Source organism: Hippopotamus amphibius, chromosome 7 (genome assembly GCF_030028045.1).
Source record: "Hippopotamus amphibius kiboko isolate mHipAmp2 chromosome 7, mHipAmp2.hap2, whole genome shotgun sequence".
Classification (NCBI taxonomy): domain Eukaryota; kingdom Metazoa; phylum Chordata; class Mammalia; order Artiodactyla; family Hippopotamidae; genus Hippopotamus; species Hippopotamus amphibius.
This window is the reverse complement of record NC_080192.1, coordinates 123310744-123333202: the sequence shown is the minus strand read 5'-3', so window position 1 is coordinate 123333202 and position 22459 is coordinate 123310744. Positions and strand designations below refer to the sequence as shown.

General features: G+C 39.4%; 1 protein-coding gene and 1 long non-coding RNA gene across 11 annotated transcripts in view; both read left to right on the top strand.

Moving 5' to 3' along the window:
- The first annotated feature begins 5120 nt into the window (after positions 1-5120).
- BIRC6 (baculoviral IAP repeat containing 6) overlaps positions 5121-22459 on the top strand; it is a 230619-nt gene continuing 213280 nt past the window's right edge. For all 10 annotated transcript variants that reach the window (XR_009054583.1, XM_057740742.1, XM_057740738.1 and 7 more), the window contains exon 1: positions 5121-5524. Coding sequence is in view for 9 of the 10 variants with exons in the window: in XM_057740742.1 (XP_057596725.1) it covers positions 5197-5524 (328 nt within the window). In the remaining variant the exon portion in view is untranslated. The remainder of the gene's footprint in view (positions 5525-22459) is intronic.
- LOC130856445 (uncharacterized) lies at positions 5532-6952 on the top strand. The gene is made up of 3 exons (XR_009054584.1): positions 5532-6061; positions 6178-6281; positions 6922-6952. It is a non-coding gene; the product is annotated as an uncharacterized LOC130856445 (long non-coding RNA).

The following is a 22459-nucleotide window of genomic DNA, read 5'->3' as shown; positions in this document are numbered from 1 at the left end:
TTGCTTCACATCCTTATTAGCACTTGTTATTGTCAGTTTAAAATTTTTTAGCTATTCTAATATGTGTGTAGTGGTACTGTCAACCATTTTTAAGTTCACAGTTCAGCAGCATTAAGTACATTCACATTATTGTGCTACCATCACCACCATTAATCCACAGAGCTCTTTTCATCTAGCATAAGTAAAACTCTGTACCCATTAAACAGCTTACCATTCTCTCTTCCCGTCAGTCTCTGCAACCACCATTCCACTATTGTCCCTAAGAATTTAACTACTCTAAATATCTCATGTAAGTGGAATCATACAGTATTTGTATTTTTGTGTCTTATTTCACTGAGCATAATGTCCTCAAGTTTCATCCATGTTGTGGCATGAGTCAGAATTTCCTTCCTTTCTAAGTCTGAATAATAGCCATATATAGATATATAGCTCACATTTTGCTTATACAGTCATCAGTCTTCTGTCATTGATGGACACTTTGGGTTCCTACTACACTTTAGCTATTGGGAATAATACTGCTGTGAACATGGGTGTACAAATGTCTTTGAGATCCTGCTTTCAGTTCTTTTCAGAAGTACCCAGAAGTGGAATTGCTGGATCATATTGTAATTCTATTTTTAATTTTTTGACGAACAGCCACACTATTTTCCACAGCAGCTGTACCATTTTACATTCCCGCTAACAGTGCACAAGGGTTTCAGTTTCTCCACATCCTTGTCAACACTTATTTTCTGTGTGTTTTTTTTGTTGTTGTTTCATTGTGATTTTGTCCTGAAAGTGAATTTTCAGTGATACATATACTAGCTGTCAATGTCAGGCCAGAGAGAAAGAATTCCTAGGAGATCAGCCTTTCCATTAGAAATCATTAGAACTTCATTGTATTCTGCTCTGGGACAAAGCAAATCTCCCTGTAAACTTCAGCCTAGAAATTAATTAATTGGCCTTAGGCTGTTGATTTCTTTTTTTTTTTTTTTGGTTTAAAGGTTTCTTTATTGTTATCAAAGTTTTATTTTTCTTCCCTAAATTCAGATTCCCTTATTATATCAAGCATTTGTTCCATGCAATTTTGTATGTAGCTTAAGTGTGTGTGTGTGTATTGTGGGTATCACTGGAGTATGTTATAAATGTGCCCCAATTCTAGCTCCTATGGCACAATCTCAGTCATCCATTTAGACTCCCTCTAGTACTAACCCAGGAATCTTCAGGGACAGTGTTTGCTCTGTAAGCTCCAGAATCAGTTTTACCTCTCTCTGTATTCCTGGCTTCAGACAGGTCTCCACTCAGCTAAAGCCTCTGCTTATTCCTCTGCCAATCATCATTTTGTAGTTCTGGGGAAGCTTTTCTCCTTTAGACCTCAGCCTCTATTCCTCCCACAACAGCCTGGGTCCCCATCACCAGTGGCTGCACAAGGAAAAGGGGGGACAGATGGGGGTTAGAAACTCTGCTTTCTCTTTCTCTGCCTTTTATTTCTTTTTCTTGCCTTGTTGCAGTGACTTCCATTAAGTTCTAGTACTGTGTTAAAAAGGACCATTAAGAGTGGATGGGGGGGCGTCAAGGAAGGGAGGGAATATGGGGATATGTGTATAAAAACAGTTGATTGAACCTGGTGTACCCCCCAAAAAAAAATAAAATAAAATAATAATAATAAAAAAAAAAAAAAAAAAAAAAGAGTGGATGTCCTTGACTTGTCCCTGATTTTGGAGGGAAAGCAGTCAGTATTTTACTGTTAAGTATGCTGTTAGCTGTAGGTTTTTTGTGGATGTCTTTTTTTTTCCAAGTTGGGGAAATTTCCCTTTATTTTTAGTTTGCTGAAAGGCTTATTTTTTCCTCTGAATGGATGTTGGATTTTTATCAAATGCTTTTTCTGTATCAATAAGGCCTGGTTTTTGAGTCCACATTTCTATTTATTTATTTATTTAATTGGCTGTGTTGGGTCTTTTTTGCTGTGTGTGGGCTTTCTTTTTAGTTGCAGCGAGTGGGGCTTACTCTTCGTTGTGGTGCGCAGGCTCCTCATTGCCGTGGCTTCTCTTGTTGCAGAGCACGGGCTCTAGGCACATGGGCATCAGTAGTTGCAGCCATGGGCTCAATAGTTGTGGCTCACAGGCTCTAAAGTGCAGGCTCAGTAGTTGTGGCGCAGGGGCTTAGTTGCTCCGCAGCATGTGGGATCGTCCTGGAGCAGGGATCAAACCCGTGTTCCCTGCATTGGCAGGCGGATTCTCAACCACTGGGCCACCTAGGAAGCCTGGGTCTGTATTTCTTTTCTTTTTTTTTTGGGCATACGAGCTTAGTTGCTCCACGGCATGTGGGATATTCCTGGAGCAGAGATCAAACCCGTGTCCTCTGCACTGGCAGGCAGATTCTTAACCACTGCGCCACCTAGGAAACCCTGGGTCCGCATTTCTGATTGCAGCAAATTCCTCTTTCCAGAATGATTGTAAGAATTTCTACTTCCTTAGGTGATCACCACCTATGCCCAAAATGGTTGGGCTGGAGGTTCCTCAAAAGGCTATCACTTCAAAATAGAATAGCCATGAAAATTAGTACATTTTTAATGTCAGGAGTATTTGCTTTCAACTCCATGAGCAGAAAGACATTAACAACACAGCTGATGCTAAACTTCACCCAGTCTTGCCTAGTTTCATTTTCATGATCAATTCCAGGAATCTTACCCTGGGTCCTGAAATACCTCACTGCAATCTGAAGGGCTCAGCCAGTGCTCAGACAAAAATACACACTCAAAAAAACAAGCAACAGGTTACCCTAAAGACTGCTTTTTGAAACAATGGTTTTGCAGGGTATAATGGTTACATGAGTTTTTGAAATTTTGATAAAAGGAGGTTAAACTGTATTCTTTGTTATAGGAGGTCTCAGAGCTTTTGATATGCTAATATGTATGATAAATCTCCCAAGAGGAAAAATATAGGGAGAGTTCCTTCCCAAATTTTTTCAATTATGAAAGTGTTATATTTCAGGACATCTTCTGGATAATGAGCTTTGGAGAAAGCTAGTTTACAGGTGAAAGAAATCTAAATTCACAGAAAGAAATCTATATATTTTTTTGTCCCAACCAAAAAAATGTAACATAGTCTAACAGCAGAAAAAACTATGCCTTTTATTCTTTTCAATATAGTATAACATTAAAGTACACTAAGTTTAAATTTAGTATTCAGGTTATAAGTTTGTTTTCCCTACCAACAAGATGAGGGTCTTGATTTGCATTAGAGGCCTATTCAGGGGAACCTTTCAAATTAATGGAAAAGTTTGGCCTAAATGGGTCTTGAGAGAAAAAAATCTTTGAAATGGCAGTTTTTATAGTTTCAGCTTGGGTCCTCTGATTTAAAAAACTGTTGGAAGGATACCCCCAGTTCCATTTAGATTTGATTATGTGCACTCCTTTATGTACCTCAAGACAGTGAAGTTTTGAGCAGGAGACAAGTCTGGAGTATGGGTTTTGAAGTCAAACTCTCTGAGTTCAAACTAGTTTGCTGTTATACCCCTCCTCACAAGCTGTGAGACCTTGGACAAGTCATTTAACCTCCCTGTGTTTCCATTATTACAGTTTACATGTACTTTCACAAAGACTTAAGTAACAAACCAAAGTAGTGAAAATAATTTGATCATCTCCATTTGACTCTCGATGGAACATTCTCAGAATGTATGAGTGATTTGCCCAAATTCATAGATGAATGAAGCCACAGTGACTCAAAATCAGATATTCATTTAGACTTTAATTCTTGGGTATTTTTCCCACTTTTATTATGTGTTGCCTCCCAACATCAGATAAAAATGGCATATTTGCCATTCTAAAATGCAAAGAATATATAAATTATATAAATACAACTTTGCACATGAATAAACAGGTTTAAGATGTAGTTGGGATAATTCATGAAGATTTCCTGAAGGAAGTCTGCAGGAATGTGGGAAGGTAATTAACATTCATGACTTTTATCGAGCACCTACTATATGTCAGATCCTATTCTACACATTTTACAAGTGATTCTTAATCCTCCCAATAGCACTTTGATTAATCAGGCTTTAAGGAAGAGGAAAGTAGGCTTTCTGAGATAATTTAACGATTCCCCAATACACAGAACAGTCCTTGATTGTGCTGCGTGAACCTACACGTGATAAAATGACATAAAATCATACACACATAGTATGTCAAATCCCTGCTTTTGATATTGTACTTAAATTATGTAACTGTTAGGGGAATCTGGGTAAGTTGGATCTCTTTGTTCTATGAGGGGTTTTGGTCAGGTATTTTACAGGATGACCTTCAATTTGGATTTGTCCAATGTTGTTCTCACAGTTAGCGGTTACGAGTTTTGGGGAGACAGACCACATAAATCTGTAGTATATTTGCAACTAACTGTGAATAATAATTATTCTGAAATAAAAAGTAAAAAAACCCCAAAACATTGTTATGCTCCAGAGGGGGATTTGTAAATTTATTTGACTACAGCCCCTTCTCAACACCCCCACACACCTATCAACAATTCGCCTTTGGAATGTGGATAAAGAAACTAAGCTTAATTATATGCTTCCGGCACCTCGTATCTCGCACTTCTGTTCAACAAAAAGATTTGGGGGTGGAGGGGGGTGGCGCTGCAATACGCGTGGGCTTGGGGAAGTCGCTCGGTTTCTCCCAAATCCAGACTAGAGGTTTTTCAGACTGCTGAGCCGAGGCCCAGATTTGAGGTCTCCTTTGGGCCATAGCCAAACAGCTGCACCGCGCGTGCTGGGAACGGTCCGGGAGCAGCAGCTGGAACCGCAGCAAGGGGCCTCAAGGCGTCCAGCCAGGTCGGACCGGCCGGGGTCCTCGCCTAGCGGAAATACACGTCCCAACCCCCCCATTCTCCACCCACGCACCCCGCCTGGGCCCTGAGCAGGGGAGCTAGGCGGAGCCCAGGCAGCGGCCACTCCCCGGGCTCGGGGAAAAAAAAAAAAAAAAACTGGGACGTTGCGGACGCGGAGCTGGCTGGACCCGAGGCGCGTGGCAGGCGCTCGCCCTCCCGCGCATGCTCCGCCCGCCCACCTCCCACTCCCACCCGGGTCCCGCCTCCCTCTCCCCCTCCCCCTCCCCCGCCAGCCTCCTTCTGAGCTTGGGCCCTCCGGGCGCGCGGCCGACGTCCCGCGTGCGTGCCGGCGCCTGACTTCACTTCCGGCTAACGCGCTCCGCTTGCCCCCTGGCCCCGGATGGTGACTGGCGGCGGTGCTGCGCCTCCCGGGACTGTCACTGAGCCGCTTCCCAGTGTGATTGTGCTGAGCGCAGGCCGGAAGATGGCGGCTGCGGCTGCGGCGGCCTCGGGCCCGGGCTGCTCCTCGGCGGCGGCGGGGGCGGGAGCGGCCGGGGTCTCCGAGTGGCTAGTGCTACGGGACGGCTGCCTGCGCTGCGACGCCGACGGGCTGCACAGCCTCTCCTATCACCCGGCTCTCAACGCCATCCTGGCCGTCACCAGTCGCGGGACCATCAAAGTCATCGACGGCACCTCGGGGGCCACCCTGCAGGCCTCGGCGCTCAGCGGTGAGTGTGCCGCACGCCGGGCGGGGGCCGGGCCCGCCGCGGGAGGAGCCTGGTCCCGGGATGCTGGGGAAGGAAGCCGCCCAGCCCCGGGGCTTGGCCACCGGAGGAGGGAAGCGGCGTGACGGGAGCGGCTGGCGGAGGGCAGGGCTGGGGGCTCAGGCCTGGCTGTGAAGAGAGGCCCGGAAGCTGATGAAGAAGGACCTTGGGATTTGGCTTTTTCAGCGGCTGCAGCTGGGAGGGAAAGACGGCGAAGCGGGGAGTGGTGGGAGTTGCCTTTCGGGCTTTGCGCGTCCGCTGTGGGTTGGTCCTTTGGGAGAAGTGAGGAGGTCTAGGAGCTCGGCACCGGAGAAGCCCAGGTCGCCAGCTGGGTCCTGGAGAGGGTGTCCGTCTTGCCTTCTGTTAGATCAGAAAGCGAAAGGGTCGCAGGGTTGGTCCCGACGTGAGAGGCCGGTGGCTGGAGGCGAGCGTCCCAGCCGGCATCCAAGCCCTCACCTCTGTGGAGAGAAGTGGCTCCGTGTCTGTTCCTGCGACCCGCAGGTGCTGGGGTGTACAGCAGGCTTCGCGCCCGCGGTGGGGGTGGGGAGGGCCTGGAGTGGGGGCGGGGAGGGAAGTAGGCGGGCCAGCTGCCTGAACTGTTCTGTCGACTACTTTAGGACTCGCGCGGACGCCATGGAAGACTAGCTCTTGTCCCCTAGCTCGGGGCTTCCACCTTCTACTCCCCAGGGACGAGAAACTCAGCACCTGCGATGTATGAGCAGTAGGTTCTTTTGGGTTCCTAGTGAGATGAAACTTCTGGTCCTCTCTTCTGCGTTTACCTCTGCGAGCTGAAAGTTGGGATACGGAGGCATGTATGAGGCTCACCAGAGGAGGAGGGCAGTGCTGGCTGGTGTAAACCTTGGTCCAGGGACGGAACTTTAAGTATGCATGAGGTGAAGGGCTCGGTGGGCTGGAGTGGAGTGTTTTGGAATTGCCCTGGACAGGTTATGTTTGGCTGAGATGACATTTCATTTGTGGGTGAATGAGTGGCTTAATTTAGATATTGCAAATTGAGATTGAAAAGTTAGTATACAAGTGAGTTAGACTCGTGCACAAAGATGTAATGTGTATGACTGTCGCATTTAGCCAAGTGAAGGTAGTTATGTGATCTTACCCATTCACTTGCATTTTAACAGAGGCAAATAAGGAAAGGTAGTTATTCTGATTTGCTCTTTGAGGCACTTAAGAGTAAATGGGAATTTAGAGAGATACAAAGTTAAAGGATTTAATTTGTGTTGATGTGAGCGTTGTGAGAGAAATGAATTGTGTATAGCTATAGAAAATAAACCTGGAGTACATCTAAAATATGTTTAAGAGAAAGTTTCTGTGGTAGCCTTGTAATTTTTCTTTTCTTGGCTTAGGTGAAGCACAGGAATGGTGTGTCAGATGTAGCAACTTGGACATAACAGCTTGTCACTCTGTATGAGAAGGTGCTTCTCAATAATAGTTGGATTTCTTTCTTCTTAAACTCAAATATGTTTCACATACGAAAAGGTGTAAAGAACAATTATGACAGACAACCATGTATTCCCGACTTGGTTAAAAAAAATAAAACATTACAAATAAAGTCTTCTGTGTCCCTCCTGGATTGCATTCCTTCAACTCTCCCTCCCCCATGAGCATTGTCCTTAATTTGGTTTTATCATTTTTTACGTGTCTTATGCTTTTTAGTATATACCTTTGTCTTTAAACAGTATCTGTTACTGTTTTTCATGATTTTAAACTTTGAATAAGTAGTGTTGTAGTATATGTATTTGTATTTCTATAAAAAGCCATATTGGCAAAAGTCTTAAAATATTTTCAATAGAAAGAGGACTCTCACAGGGTGTTTTTATGTCTGGAGGTCATGTTTCAGAAAGATTGTATGTGCCAGAGTTAGTTATAAATCATTGGGGAAATTGGACATATATGAATGTGCCTGTTGATGAAAGGGAAGAAAACAGTCACTCTAATGGTATATTACTAAAGGGGAGGGCTTTAGGGACCTAATGTAAGTGTAAAGGTAGATGCATAAGCTATAGCACTGATTTGAAATACCTTAGTTGAGGTTTGTTGGAACATTTAATTAGAAAGTATGGGGTTGGATACAATGGTGCATGGCCATGTATTGAGAATTGAGTAGTATGTGATTAAAATTACGTAGAAGAGTTTATGGCAAACAAAATAAAAGGATTACAAAAAAAGTCTGTAAGTAACAATGGACAAATTCTGAAATGTTTTCATATGTGAGACGTGCAGTTTATTAACAATGATTACCAGAGGTTGTATAGGGTCCTTTGTGTGTCATTTTAAGATGATTGGGGAAGGAATGCTGCATTCTACGTTTTGCCTGGAATATCTAGGTACTTAGTAGGTTTGCTTTTAATGATGAATAGAGGGTGACAGTCCTAAAAATAGAATGGGGAGAAGGTGCCAGTAGTGACCATGGCCCTAACTTGACCCCCCCTTTCCAGTTCATGGGCAGTGAGCTACCTTCTTTTCTACCCTAGAGGAAAGGCATCGTTGTTTAAGGAGATAAAGAGTGGTGATATAAGTGGTTTAAGAGGATATAGAGTTTTATTGGGTGATAGAGTAGTCTTATGGATGTGTTCATTTTGTGGAGTTATGGGTAGCCTATTGGTATGGATGGGAAATCGAAAAATGGGAGCAGGACTTGTGTGCATATATATTCACTTGGATGGCAAAGATGGTGAATTTTTAACCACAGTTGTTGACTACTGTACATGTTCAGATTATCTGTATCTCACAAAAAATGTTTATAAACGCGCTTCCTTTAGATTAGGAGTCATCAGTATATACTTAGGTTAGGCAAGTATTTGCTCCCTGTTAGTGTTTAAGAGTTAAGATTTCTGAGTCTCTGTGCTGATTCTTTGGCCTGGCATTCAGTGACCTCCATGATCTGGCCTCTACCAGTCTTTCTAGTCTTGTCTCCCTATTTTATTTTGTGAAACTGGTTCATTTAATTTTCTTTCCCAACTCCAGTAGTTTTACTCTTTCTTGGTATTTACCAATTCCCTCCAGAAAATCAGACAAATCTTACCCATTTTTCAAGACCTAGAGCATATTTTTGACTTCCTGATTCTTTTAGCCTGAAGTGATCTACTGAACCCCTAAGCACATATTGTCCTGTTACTGCCTATTTTAGTAATTTGGCAACTACACTGTTTGTGGTATGTTTTCTGTCTTGAACTATTTAAATTCCATTTTATTTAGTTTTTTGTGCATATATGATGTCTGTTTAACTATATTTCAAACTGCTTGTGGGAAGGAGCCTTGTCTACTTATTTATATCCCCTCCCCAGGATGCCTAGTGTAATACATTAATAAATATTTTTGATTTGGTGTGTGTATACTAATGAGTATGTTAAATGGATGCTTCTTTACATATTAACTGCTAAGTAAACACACTTTCTTTGGCTTTGGGTTTTTTTTTTTTCTTTCTTTCTCAAATGGACTGTTTTTTTTAGAGCCGTTTTAGATTCGTAGTAAAATTGAGCAGAAAGTACAGAGTTCTTATATTTACCACCCCCACCCCCCATCAACATCTGACACCACATTGGTATTTTCGTTACAATCAGTGAACTTGCATTAACACATCATTATCACCCAAAGTCCATAGTTTATGTTAGGGTTCACCCTTGGTATTGTACATTCTATAGGTTCTCACTGTATAGGACGTATTGTAAAATATAGTTTCGTTGAAATCCTCTTACTCTGCCTGTTCACCCCACTCTCTCTTCTGCCCCCTGGCAACTACTGATCATTTTACTGTCTCCCATAGTTATGTCTTTTCTAGAATGTCATATAGTTGGAATCATACAGTATGTAGCCTTTTCAGTATGGCTTCTTTCACTTAGTAATATGCATTTAAGTTTCCTTCATATCTTTCCGTGTCTTGATAGCTTATTTCTTCTTAACATTGAATAATATATTCCATTGTCTGGATGTACCACAGTTTATTCATCCATGCACCTACTGAAGGACATCTTGGTTGCTTCCAGGTTGTGGCAGTTATGAATAAAGCTGCTATAAATATCCATGTCTAGGTTTTTGTGTGGACGTAAGTTTTCAGTTCATTTGGGTAAATACAGGTACCAAGGAGTATGACTGCTGGATCTTATGGCAGGAGTATGTTTAGTTTTAAAAAAAAATTTTTTATTTTTTAAATTTTTTGGCTGCACTGCGAGGCATGTGGGATCTTAGTTCCCCGACCAGGGATTGAACTCACGCCCCCTGCATTGGAAGCTTGGAGTCTTAACCGCTGGACTGCCAGGGAAGTCCCAGGAGTATGTTTAGTTTTGTAAGAAACTGCCAACTGTCTTCTAAAGTGGCTGTGCCATTTTGCATTCCCATCAGCAGTGAATGAGAGTTCCTGTTGCTTCACATCCTCATCAGTATTTGATGTTAATGTTTTGGATTGTTGCCATTCTAATAGGTGTGCAGTGGTATCTCATTGTTTTAATTTGTAATTCCCTGATGACATATGATGTTGAACATGTTTTCATTTGCTATTTGTGGACTTTGGGTTTTAAAAATCAAAATAGCACTATATACACCTCTTGACCGTATTGTTTATATTACTAGATGTGTCCCTCTGTCTAACTATTGTTTGTTATTTCCATTTAGCTTAACAGGAAGGAACAAGATTTTGAGTTAAGATCCTAGTTTCTGTTTTGTTTTCTTTCCTCCCTGAACTGTATAACGTTGAATTACTTAGCATTTCTTTTCCAGTTTCCCAGTTTGCAGAATGGGGGTGATAATTGTATTAATTGTGAGGATTAAGTGTTAATACATGTACAGTGCTTAGAATAGTGTGTTTACTGTTCAAGACAAGTTCTTTATTAGTAAATCTCTTTTTTTTACTTAAACCATTTTGATATTCTGTTGTCTTTTGAACCTAACGCCAAATTTGAACTTGTTAGGAATTCTTTCTGATTTACCACTTTTCACAATCTTGCAGAATCCATTTAGTTTTTGCTTCAGTGTAGGGATAAGGTATTGTTAATTTGTTCGGTATTTTTACTTATTTATTTATTTGGCTGCATCAGGTCTTAGTTGTGGCATGCAGGATCTTCTGCTGCGGCATGCAGGCTTCTCTCTAGTTGTGGTGTGTGGGCTCTGTAGTTGCAGTGCATGGGCTCTCTGGTTGTGGCATGGGCTCCAGAGCATGTGGGCTCAGTAGTTGTGGCATATGGGCCTAGTTGCCCCACAGCATGCGGGATCTTAGCTCCCTGACCAGGGATTGAATCCATACCCCCTGCATTGGAAGGCAGATTTTGTTTTTTTTTCTTTAAGAACTTTTATTGAGATACAGTTAACATACAGTAAACTGCATATATTTAAAGTGTACAATTTGATATTTTTTCTTATTAGTAATGTATATATGGCAATCCCAATCTCCCAATTCATCCCACCCTAACCCCCCCTGTTTTCCCCACTTGGTGTCCATATGTTTGTTCTCTACATTTGTGTCTCTATTGGAAGGCAGATTTTTAACCACTGAATCACCAGGGAAGTACCAGTATTTTCTTATTTATTTAATTACTGGTAGTGGTTTTTTCTCTTGCTTCCTGAGCTAGAGCCACTTCTCCCCTAAAAGTGTAGTACATTATATATATGTTTTCTTCCTTCCTTCCCCCCTCCCTCCTTTCTCTTTCTTCCTTCCTTCCTCCCTCCCTCCTTCCCTTTTCTCTTTCTTTCTTTCTTTCTTTCTTTCTCTTTCTTTCTTTCTTTCTTTCTTTCTTTTCTTTTCTTTTCTTTTCTTTTCTTTTCTTTTCTTTTCTTTTCTTTTCTTTTCTTTCTTTCTTTTCCTTTCTTTCTCTCTCTCTCTCTCTCTCTCCGTCCTTCCTTCTTTTCCTTTTTCTGTATATATATATATTTTTAACTAAGCTTTTTTGAGGACATGTGGAGAGAGAATGGGCTTTGTGTTTTAGGTAGTTCTGAATTTTGAATTTTAGCTCACTTACTATCTAAACTTCCTGAACTCCAGCTTCCTCCTCGTTTGTAAATTATGATTAATATTTAATAGGATGGTTGTGAAGATGTAAGAGCTAAACATTTTTGAAGTGCCTAACACTGCTGGGCATATGTATAACTAGATACACAGTGAAGGCTAATTCTCTTAAGCCACATGAATGCTTAGTATTGCCGTGCCTCTCACTGTTACTTTTTTTTTTTCAATTAATTTATTGGTGGCATTGGATCTTTTTTGCTGCACGCGGGCTTTCTCTAGTTGTGGTGAGTGGGGGCTACTCTTTGTTGTGGTGCGCTGGCTTCTCATTGCAGTGGCTTCTCTTGTTGCGGAGCATGGGCTCTTGGCACGTGGGCTCAGTAGCTGTGGTGCATGGACTTAGTTGCTCTGTGGCGTGTGGGATCTTCCTGGGCCAGGGGTCGAACCTGTGTCCCCTGCATTGGCAGGCTAATTCTTAACCACTGCGCCACTTGGGAAGTCCCCTCACTGTTACTTTTAAAAATGTTCACTGCCTTAGTGTTTATATAATTCAGATGATAGATATCATTCAAGTGTAGATGGAAATAAAAATGTTGGTAACAAATATTATCTATATTTGGATAAATATCTTTCAGTGTATTGGTGTGGCTAAATGTCAGAATGAAGTCAGGACTGTTATATTACTAGTTCTGTATATATACAGATTGTTCATGCAGTATATGTACATAAGTAAATGAAGATATATATGGGTATTAATCACTGGATATTGTAGTATATGTGTAAGAGTAAGTCACATCTCTTCAGTTTCTGAAGTGGGTTACAGATCTGTCATAGTGAAGAAGAGGAAACTCCAGAGCTGCTCAGTGTTTTCAGACAAACATTCTAGTTTTATATATATATAAATATTTAAATGAGTATCTCCCTTTTTCCTTTTCTAAGACATTGACTTTGATTTGACTTGAGAAGTTTGTACAGTGGTCATAAATGAGAAAAAAAGGTCATTGTACTCTACTCCAGTTGCAGTGAAGTTCACATTGAGTGAATTTTAATTGATTGATTGATTATCTGGTATGATGGCTTCTTATTCAGACTTAGAACCCAGAGCTACCTGCTCCTCCAAGTCTTGGAATATAGAAAACTAATTAGGTTAGCTTGCATCGTCCTCATGAAATGAATTTTATGGATGAAACTCATATTTATCACCTCTTTAGAGGTGGTAGATGTTTTTCTTACTACTTCTGAATTAGGCATGCATTAATTAGGGTAAAATGCAACGTCTTCCTGTAGATCTCTGTTTTGGAAATTGTAAATGATACAGATCACTTCCTATTTCCCAATTTTGATACGTGAATCCTTCTTAGTCTCAGTTATAAACTTTCAGTAGCCCTACAAGATAGTTGTCTTCTGGATGCATCTGAGTTGCTTATAAAAACTTAATTCAGCAAGTATCTTTGTGGGCTATGACTGTGTACTTTGGTTGTTTCAGTTGACTGAGTTTAGTAATGCTGCATGACGACCTATCTTATATCAAAGATTTGGCATTTTATCAGCAAAACATTTTTCTATAATTTGAGTGAATTAATATATATATTTAATAAATTTGTTTATTTTATTGGCTGTGTTGGGTCTTCATTGCTGCACACGGGCTTTCTCTAGTTGCGGCGAGCAGGGGCCACTCTTCCTTGTGCTGCGTGGGCTCTTCATTGTGGTGGCCTGTCTTGTTGCAGAGCACCGGCTCTAGGCGTGTGGGCTTCAGTAGTTGTGGCACATGGGCTCAATAGTTGTGGCTCACATGCTCTGGAGCGTGGGCTCAATAATTGTGGCGCACAGGTTTAGCTGCTCTGAGGCATGCAGTATCTTCCTGGGCCAGGGATCAAACCCGTGTCCCCTGCATTGGCAGGCAGATTCCCAACCCCTGCGCTACCTAGGAAGTCCGGAATTAATATTCTTAAAAAATATTTTGCTGTGTTTTCAAGAATCCTCTATATCTACCCAAATTTTTACATTTACCTCCCACATTTTCCTAACTATTCAATGCTCAAAGATGGTTTTGCTCTAGGAAAGAATTTATCCTAGTCTTTGTTTTAGTAGTTTTAGACTTATTAATGTGAGGCAGTATAGGAGCTCAGCCTCTGGAGCCAAATAACTTGAGCTTTAGTCTTGGTTCTGTTTGATCTTTTTGTTTGTTTTATATTTTTGTTTTATTTTATTTTTTCAGGCTTTGGGAAGTTTATTCCATCATTCAATGATTTTACATCCTTTTATACACATTTATGAAATGCATTTTTTTTTTTTTTTACAATAAACTGCATATATTTAGAATGTACAATTTGGTATCCCGATCTCCCAGTTCATTTCCCCCCAACCCTCCCTGCTTTTCCCACTTGGTGTCCATATGTTTGTTTTCTCATCTGTGTCTCTATTTCTGCTTTGTAAACCAATTGATCTGTACCATTTTTCTATAGTCCACATATATGTGTTAATATACGATATTAACTGACTCACTTCAGTCTGTATGACAATCTCTAGGTCCATCCATGGCTCTACAAATGTCCCAGTTTCATCGCTTTTTACAGCTGAGTAATATTCCATTGTATATATGTAGTTCTCTTTGATCTTGAAGTTCATCAGTAAGGTGAGCATAAAAGTATTATCTACCTCAAAGTGGTTATGAGAATTAAAATAATATATGTTCAGCATATAAAATAGTGCCTGGTATATGTAGTATGTGCTCTGTAAGTGTTCTTGTTGTAGCAATGGCTATTTGAAAGTTTGCTGGGTGTAGTAGATGTTTTTACTATAGATACTTTGTTGAAATTGCAGTATTTTTTTCTTCCAGTTTTCCAGGTATGTGGAAATGTGGCCAGTGAAATCCAATAGACATAAGTATAAGAGCAGTCATTTTGTATTACAGGAGAGGTAAAAAGTATATAAGTTAATTGAGTATGGACTTGAAATTGTTACAAGAGCACAGCGATGTGAAGAGATGGTTGACTGGTATTCATTTACACATGTTTTGAACATGTGCTAGTAATGGAGGCACAAAATAATTAAGGCAACATTTTGACCTTTGAGTGCATAGAAGAGGGAGTTCCTTCAACTTGAGGGGGATAGAGAAGGCTTCTCAAAGGATGTTGTCTTTATGATTGATTTGGGAAGATGAGATAGTGGGAGGGATGATCATCTTAGGCCAAGGTACTTGCTTATGCAGAGACATATTGGTCTTTAAAAGCATGGTAAATTCAGGAAAGTTTTGGGGGGAAGAGGAGTTGGGGTTGAATGGTTAGAGTTGAAGCTGAGAAATTGGCAAAGACAAGATCGTAATATATTTTGCTAAGAAGTTTAGACTCGATGTCAGTGGTAGGGAGCCATTGTAGGTTATGACAGAATCAACTTTGTTTTTTAGAAAGATTCCAAGCTAATTCCCAGATGTGAAAAGTGATGAGAGCTGCATGTAAGTTAGTTAGAGAGGTAGGAACAACATAATTTGGTGAATGTGGGGATGAGAGGGATTGACAAGGTGAAAATTACTCATACTTAGGTTTCCACTTTGGGTAACTGGGTGAATGAATTAACCTGAATAGCAGTACAAGAAAGTGTGGTGAGTAGCTTTTGTTGGCAGATGCTGAGGAGCAAGAGGGATGTAGTGATTTCAGTTGTGTTAATTTTGAGGTTCTTGAAGGACATCCAAGTGGAGATGTCCAGAAGACATTTGGAAATTCAGGGTTGACGCTTGAAGATTTGGGAATACAGATTTGGAAGGTGTTGGCATTTATAGAGAAAGTCTAGTCTAGTGATTAAGGATGTTGGCTTCGGAGCCATACTGAATTCCAGTCTGTGATTCATCACTTACTAGCTGTGCACTTAAGCAAGATGCTTAACCTCTCTCTGCACTTCATAATTAGTACCTAACTCATTTGGTTATTGGAAAGATATTAAGTAAACTGATACACATAGACATTGCTTGATGCACCATAAGTACTCAATAAATGTTACTTTTTGTATTGGTGTTTTTAATTATATAGTTCAACAAGTGTTTGTCTGCCATATGGGGATAAGATGAATTGTAAGTCCAGTTTTCCCCCAAGTTTGGAAAGCTTTCTAGAAGAAGTGGCACCTCAGCTGAGACTTGAAAGAAATGGAGTTAGCCAGGTAGAGGGAACAGCGTGAGTAAGAGTAGAGGCATGAAGCAGGTAATATTTGTTATAAGCAGTTTAGTGTTAGGGTGCAAAGCATGAGGAAGGGAGTGATGAAATAGCCTGAGGATCTTAGACTTGGTCCTCCTGGGCCATGGCTCCCATATTTTTAAGTATGGGAGCTCCCGCTTAAGGTAAAAAATGTAGGGCCCTGTTATGATAGGTTTGTTTGTTTGTTTCTGACAGTGAAGTCATTCTTTTTTTTAATTAATTAATTCATTGGCTGCGTTGGGTCCTCATTGCTGCACATGGGCTTTCTCTAGTTGTGGTGAGTGGGGGCGACTCTTTGTTGTGGTGCGCAGGCTTCTCATTGTGGCTTCTCTTGTTGTGGAACATGAGCTCTAGGTGCGTGGGCTTCAGTAGTTGCAGCACAGGCTCAGTAGTTGTGGCTCATGGGCTCTAGAGTGCAGGCTCAATAGTTGTGGCGTACGGGCTTAGTTGCCTCATGGCACGTGGGATCTTACTGGAGCAGGGATCGAACCTGTGTCCCCTTCACTGGCAGGTGGACTCCCAACCACTGTGCCACCTAGGAAGTCCTGGTATGTTTTTAATATTAGTTAATTGAGAAAATATTGCAAAAAGCTGCTACATTTAAATAATTTTTATTTTAGACTTATTATCTGTGTAATTTGAAAAATACTGCAACACATACTTTGAGCTTTCCTCCTTACTGGCTTAGCCTTGAAATTTTTATGGGGGGGGCGAACAAGTCAGTTAACAGTCTTCTACCTGCCCTCCAACTTCAAAAATTTTGTCATCATCTTCTCGCTTGGTCTTTTTGTCTTTGTGGACTTATTTAGTGCCCTCTCTAGTACTTCTTTCCTGTCTTTCCAGTGGGAGCATGGGAGGGAGCAGAGGTATATATGTGTGTATTATATCTTTGTTTAACTGGAAATCTGTAGTTGTAACTGTACTTAAGTTGTTGAACATTTGGAAATCTATCCTTAGAAATGTTCTCTATAACTATAGATAGAATGTAAACAATAATAGATTTCTGTAATGGATTATGTAAAAATAGTGGGGAGGTGGGTGGGAGGTACCTCTCTCATGTGTGTATTGTACTGCTCATAGCCTCGTGCAAAAGGTGCGTTTGGCAAGACACTTCTCTGGGTTACCATCTCTAAAATGGGCTAGTAATTCTCTCCCAGACTACTTTGTTATGTGATATGATGATGAATGTACAAATTCTTTGTAAATTGTAATTTAAGTGTGAGGAATACAAAAAAGTTAAGCCAAACTCCTTGGGTATAGAGAGGAGAAAATAGAGGTACAAATGACAAAAGTAGTAAGTTAATTGCTATATAAAACAGTTTGTGACAAGAGCAGTGCTCTAAAAAGAAGTAATTGTGGTCTACTTTGAGTATGTTAAATCAGGGATTTATTTTAGAGGAGATAAATGTTATGTTTACTTTTTAGAGGAAATTATAGAAATGTTAGAGTCGGGCAGATAGGAATGTCTTCTTTGAGATTTATTGTGGGCACCAGGAATTTAAATCTTTATGATTTGTTTCTGTGCTTTTACTTTGATTTATGAAGTTGGAGAGAGACAAGACTGGAGAGATAGCACAGGGCAGTGGTTCTCAGCCTTGGTTTCTCATTAGAATCATCAGGGGAGCTTTTTAAAAATATTCTGCTTGGGTCCCAGTATTCTGACTTAAGTGGCCTGGAGTGGAGCCCAAGCATACTCAAAAATAATTTTTAAAAAAAAATTTTTAAAGCATGACCACTGATTCTAATGTACAGCCAGGTTTACAGGTTCAGACTTCACCTAGAAACTTAAATGAGGAAGTTTATTTGTTATGCCTGGAATAAATGAGAGACAGATTTTATTTGAATTGAATAATATTCTCTTTAGCCTTAGTTTTCCTTTTTTTGCAAGAAAACCTCACAAGTTAGTTTGTCTGCTAATAAAACCTACCCCACTGTATCTTAAATTGTTTCATATATATATAATGAAATATGCTTGTAAGCAGCAGAAATATACCAAGAGCCAAATTCCTGTTGCTTTCTATTTTGTCCTTTTCTAGTATAATTCAGTTGTGTTTGATTTTTTTTGAACCAGTTAAGTGCTCTGATGCTTTTTCACCAAGATGCTGCTACAGCAAGGACAGTGACCTCACATTAGCGGCAAGAGGAGAGGAGCGGAAAAAGTGGCTCTAGAGGGCAGAAATGGCTGGGATTATCTACTACATCAGCTGTTTCACGCCTAAAATGTCTTTGTTTCATGCTATATTAGAGACACAGAGAAATAGAGACACAGATGTAGCGAACAAACATATGGACACCAAGTGTTTGGGAAAGCAGGAGGGGTTAGGGTGGGATGAATTGGGAGGTTGGGATTGTGATATATACATTACTAATAAGAAAAAATTGTATACTTTAAATAAATGCAGTTTATTTTATTGTATGTCAGTTGTATCTCAATAAAAGTTCTTAAAAAAAAGAAAAAAGCTAACAGAATGTTGCATTTAATTACATTATAGCTTAGCTTTAATACATTAAAAAGTTCTTCAAAACTATAGAAAATGATTCATTTATTCAAAAACATTTACTCTGTGTCAAGCACTGGCAATTATAGCAGTTAAAGTCCTTGCTTTCCTAGAGCTCATGGTTTAGTGGAAAGAGGTGTATTACACACACACACACACACACACACACACACGATATCAGGTAGTGATAAATGCCATAAGAAATCAAAACTGATATGAGATAATGGTGGATACATTTGTGCTCTGTGGTGGTCAGGGGTGGGGGGGGGTCTCTGAGATGGCACTTGAGCAAAGATCTCAGTGATGTGTGAGAGCAGCAAAGCAGATATCCATGGGAAGTTTGTTGGCCTGTTACTGTAGCATGCGAAAACAGCTGTATGGATTTTCATCATACTTGGATGGAATTTGACTTGCACTGACTTAAAATGTAGGCTCTGTGAGGATTGATAGGGATTGGTGTGCCTACTCGTCTGGAGATACATGCCACCTGTTAAACAGAAAATAGTAGTTTCAAATATGAGCTCCAAATAGAAATTCACAAGGGCACATGTTCCAGATTGTAGAATTGTATTGATTTGTAGCTGAGTTGCATCTTACATGGGCAACTTTGTCTAGCAACAGAAATTTATTTACAGAGGGTTAACGGTTATCTTGTGCAATATCAGATAGAGAGGTTAGTCCCCAAATTTTACTTAATTATAGCCAGGTCAAAATCCTGAAGGAAGATGTAACTTATGTATCCCAGAATGGTTGAGAGATTGAACTATGATAAATTGAATAATATATATGAAAAGAGCCCCATAATTTCTTGCAGGGAGTAGGTCCTTAAAGATTGAGTCCCATCCATGGAAATTTTTCAGTGGTGATTATGTTCTCAAAACTTTCTCAGTTGATGTCAGATACTTAAGATTATTGTAAAAGAAGTGGTCTGGTGGTAGTTTTGGATAAAGTGAATACAGAGAATTGGAACTTAGAACTCTTAATTCCAATAATTCTGTATCTTTTGGAAAACCTCGTCCATATTTAGGTAGATGTTGGTTTTCCTGCCTGCAGATACTATCCGTACTTTGTATTTTATCTATTTGTTACTTTTTCTTTATGGCCTAGCTGCTGAACTTTCCCAAACTTTCTTTGCCTTTCATCAAGTTCTCTCTTGTAGGAATACTCATTTGGCTTTAAATAATACAGTATACTAGCAACTTTTGTTAAATGATTTCTTAAAAAAATATTTATTTATTTATTTATTTATTTATTTACTTACTTACTTATTTTGGCTGCACCAGGCTTTAGTTGCAGCACTTGGGATCTTCGTTGCGGCATGTGGGATATTTAGTTGGGGCATGCGGGATCTTCTTTTTTTTTTTGTTGTTGCAGTATGCAGGCTCATAGTTGCAGCACACATGTGGGATCTAGTTCCCCGACCAGGGATTGAACGCAGGCCCCCTGCATTGAGAGCTTGGAGTCTTACCCACTGGAGCACTAAGGAAATCCCTTAAATGATTTTATTTCGATAATTTTAATTATATTTTAAGGGCCTCATAAGAACCTAACATTAATTTTGCACCCTCTTTATTGACTTTGAATGATGTTTGTATGTTATGGTTGACTATTTTTAAGCATTGATGTCTGATGATATCTCAGTGGCCATGGACCTTTACAGTGTGTTGTGTCAGTTTGCAAAGATAATGTATTTCTGATAATATTTTTCCAAGTTTTGTAGGGATGCACATGGATAGTGCATTGATAGAGTTGACTGTTTCTTAATGTGGGTATTAAAATTGCTAACTAATTAAAACCCCACAATTTCCTTCTTTTGAAAATTTCAATTTTAAAAGTGACTCACCTTATTATAGGGCCTCAGATAGACTAATGGAAAGAGTAGTTACCTCTGAGTTTATTACCTAGAGATGGCCATGGTGTGTAACAGGTTCTTTTTGCCTTTTTCTATTATTTAATATATTTTTATAGAATTTTGATTGTAAGATATGTTATGAACTATTTTCCCACTTTGTTAAAACTGTTGTAAATATTTTCCTATGTCTTTTTTTTATATAATTTAAAAATAAGTTTTGATTAATGATTATAGTAAATGGCCTTGTGTGTGTGTGTGTGTGTGTGTGTGTGTGTGTTAGTGATACATGCATAGATTCATGTAGCAATCACCACAGTCAGGATACAGGGCAGTTTCAACACCAGAAAAAGTTGTCTGTGGTATCCCCTTTGGCATTGCTTTGTAGTCATTTTCCCCCCAACCCCAACCTTCAGCAATTACTGATCTGTTGTTTGTACTGTTAGTGTTGTCTTTTCTAGAATGCCATGTAATTGGAACCCTATAGTGTGTAACTTTTTGATACTGACTTGTTGCGCATAGCATAATGCTTTCCAGAGTCATCAAGTTGTTGCAGGTATTCATAGTTCATTCTCTTTTATTGCTAAATAGTATTCCGTCATATGAATTTATTTAGTCAGTCACTCTTTGGAGCACATGCTTTTGGTAATTATGAATAGAGCTATTATAAACATCTGAGTACAACCTTTTGTGTGAATAAAATTTTTATGTCTCTTGGGTAAATACATAGAAGTGGGATTGCAAGGCCCTTTGGTAAGTGTATGTTTAACTTTATAAGAAACTGCCAAACTAGTGTGGCTGTATCATGATGCATTTCCATTAGAAATTTATTATAAGTTCCACTTGCTCTGCATCCTTGTCAGCACTTGGTATTGTCTGTGTTGTTAAGAAGTCAGTGCTATCCAAAGCTGTTTACAGATTCATTGCAATCCTTATCAAAATTCCAATGACTTTTTTTTTTGGCAGAAACAGAAAAATCCACCCTCAAATTTGTATGGAATCTCAGGGGACCCCAAATAGCCAAAGCATTCTTGAAAAAAAAATAAAAAGTAAGAGGTTGGAGGACTCATGTTTACTGACTTCAAAATTTATTACTACAGTACCAACTTCAAAATTTATTACTACAGTATTACTTACGTAGGTGGTCAGATGATTTTTGACAAGGAGGTCAAGACCATTCAAAGGGGGAAAGGACAGTCTCTTCAAGAAAGAGTGCTTAAAATAGGTACTCAAAAAAATTCTTCTGCACAGATGTTCACAACAGCACTATTCATAATAGCCAAAAGGTGGAAAAAACCCTTCAGTGGATAAATGGATAAACAAATGTGCTACATACATACAATGAAATAGTATTCAGCCCTAAAAAAGGAAGGAAGTACTGATACATATTGTATTATAGATAAAACTAAAAAACATTATGCTAAGTGAAAGAAGCCAGATGAAAGGTCATATACTAAATGATTCAATTTATGTAAAATATCCAAAAAAAGTGAATTCATAGATAGAAATCAGATTAGTGATTATCAGAGGGTGGGGTAGGGAAGAATGAGGAAAGATGATTAACAGGAATAGGGTTTTCTTTGGGGATTATTAAAATGTTTTGGAACCAAATAGAGATAGCGCTTGAACAGCCTGATGAATGTGCTAAATACCACTGATTTGTACATTTTAAAATAGTTAATTTTGTGTTAACTATTGTGAATTTGAGTTCAATTAAAATTTTGCCAGATCTTTTCATTCATAAATTCCATTTATGGAAATGGATCCCATAAAAATATTAAAGAAAAAAGAGGATATACTCAAAAAATAGTTTCCAAACATTTTTTAAACATGGAAACATCTGACAATAGGGAGAATCTGTAAATTACTGAAATCCAGACTTTGAGTTTTTTCTAGTTCAGCTCATCTGCCATATAGTGAAGATAAAGGCAAATCATGATGTAAGTCAGTTTGCTAGTGTGCAGCTATTACTTCCTACTTGAAAGACCTTGGGTAAATGTCTAAATCTGTCTGATCCTGCATTTTCTGGCTTTTCTGAGATTGGCTTTTCTACTCTTTGAAATCAGGGTAACAGTGTTTGCCTTAAACAGTGCGTAATATGTGATAATTCCTGTTGCTCTACTTTTATGTATGTAAGGGGGATAAAAAGAATAAAACACACCAAAAAAAAAGAGAAAGAAATAGTGCTGAGAAAACTGATATCCACATGCAAAAGAACGAAGTTCAGCCCTTATACAACTATATACACCAAAGTCAAACATATACAAAACACCATATACAAAAATTAACTCAAAATGGATCAAAGACTAAAATGTAAGAGCTGCAAGTATTAAGCTCTTAGAGGAAAACAAAGCAGAAAAGCTTCAAAGTGTTGGATTTGGCAGTGATTTCTTGGCTATAACACCAAAGGCACAG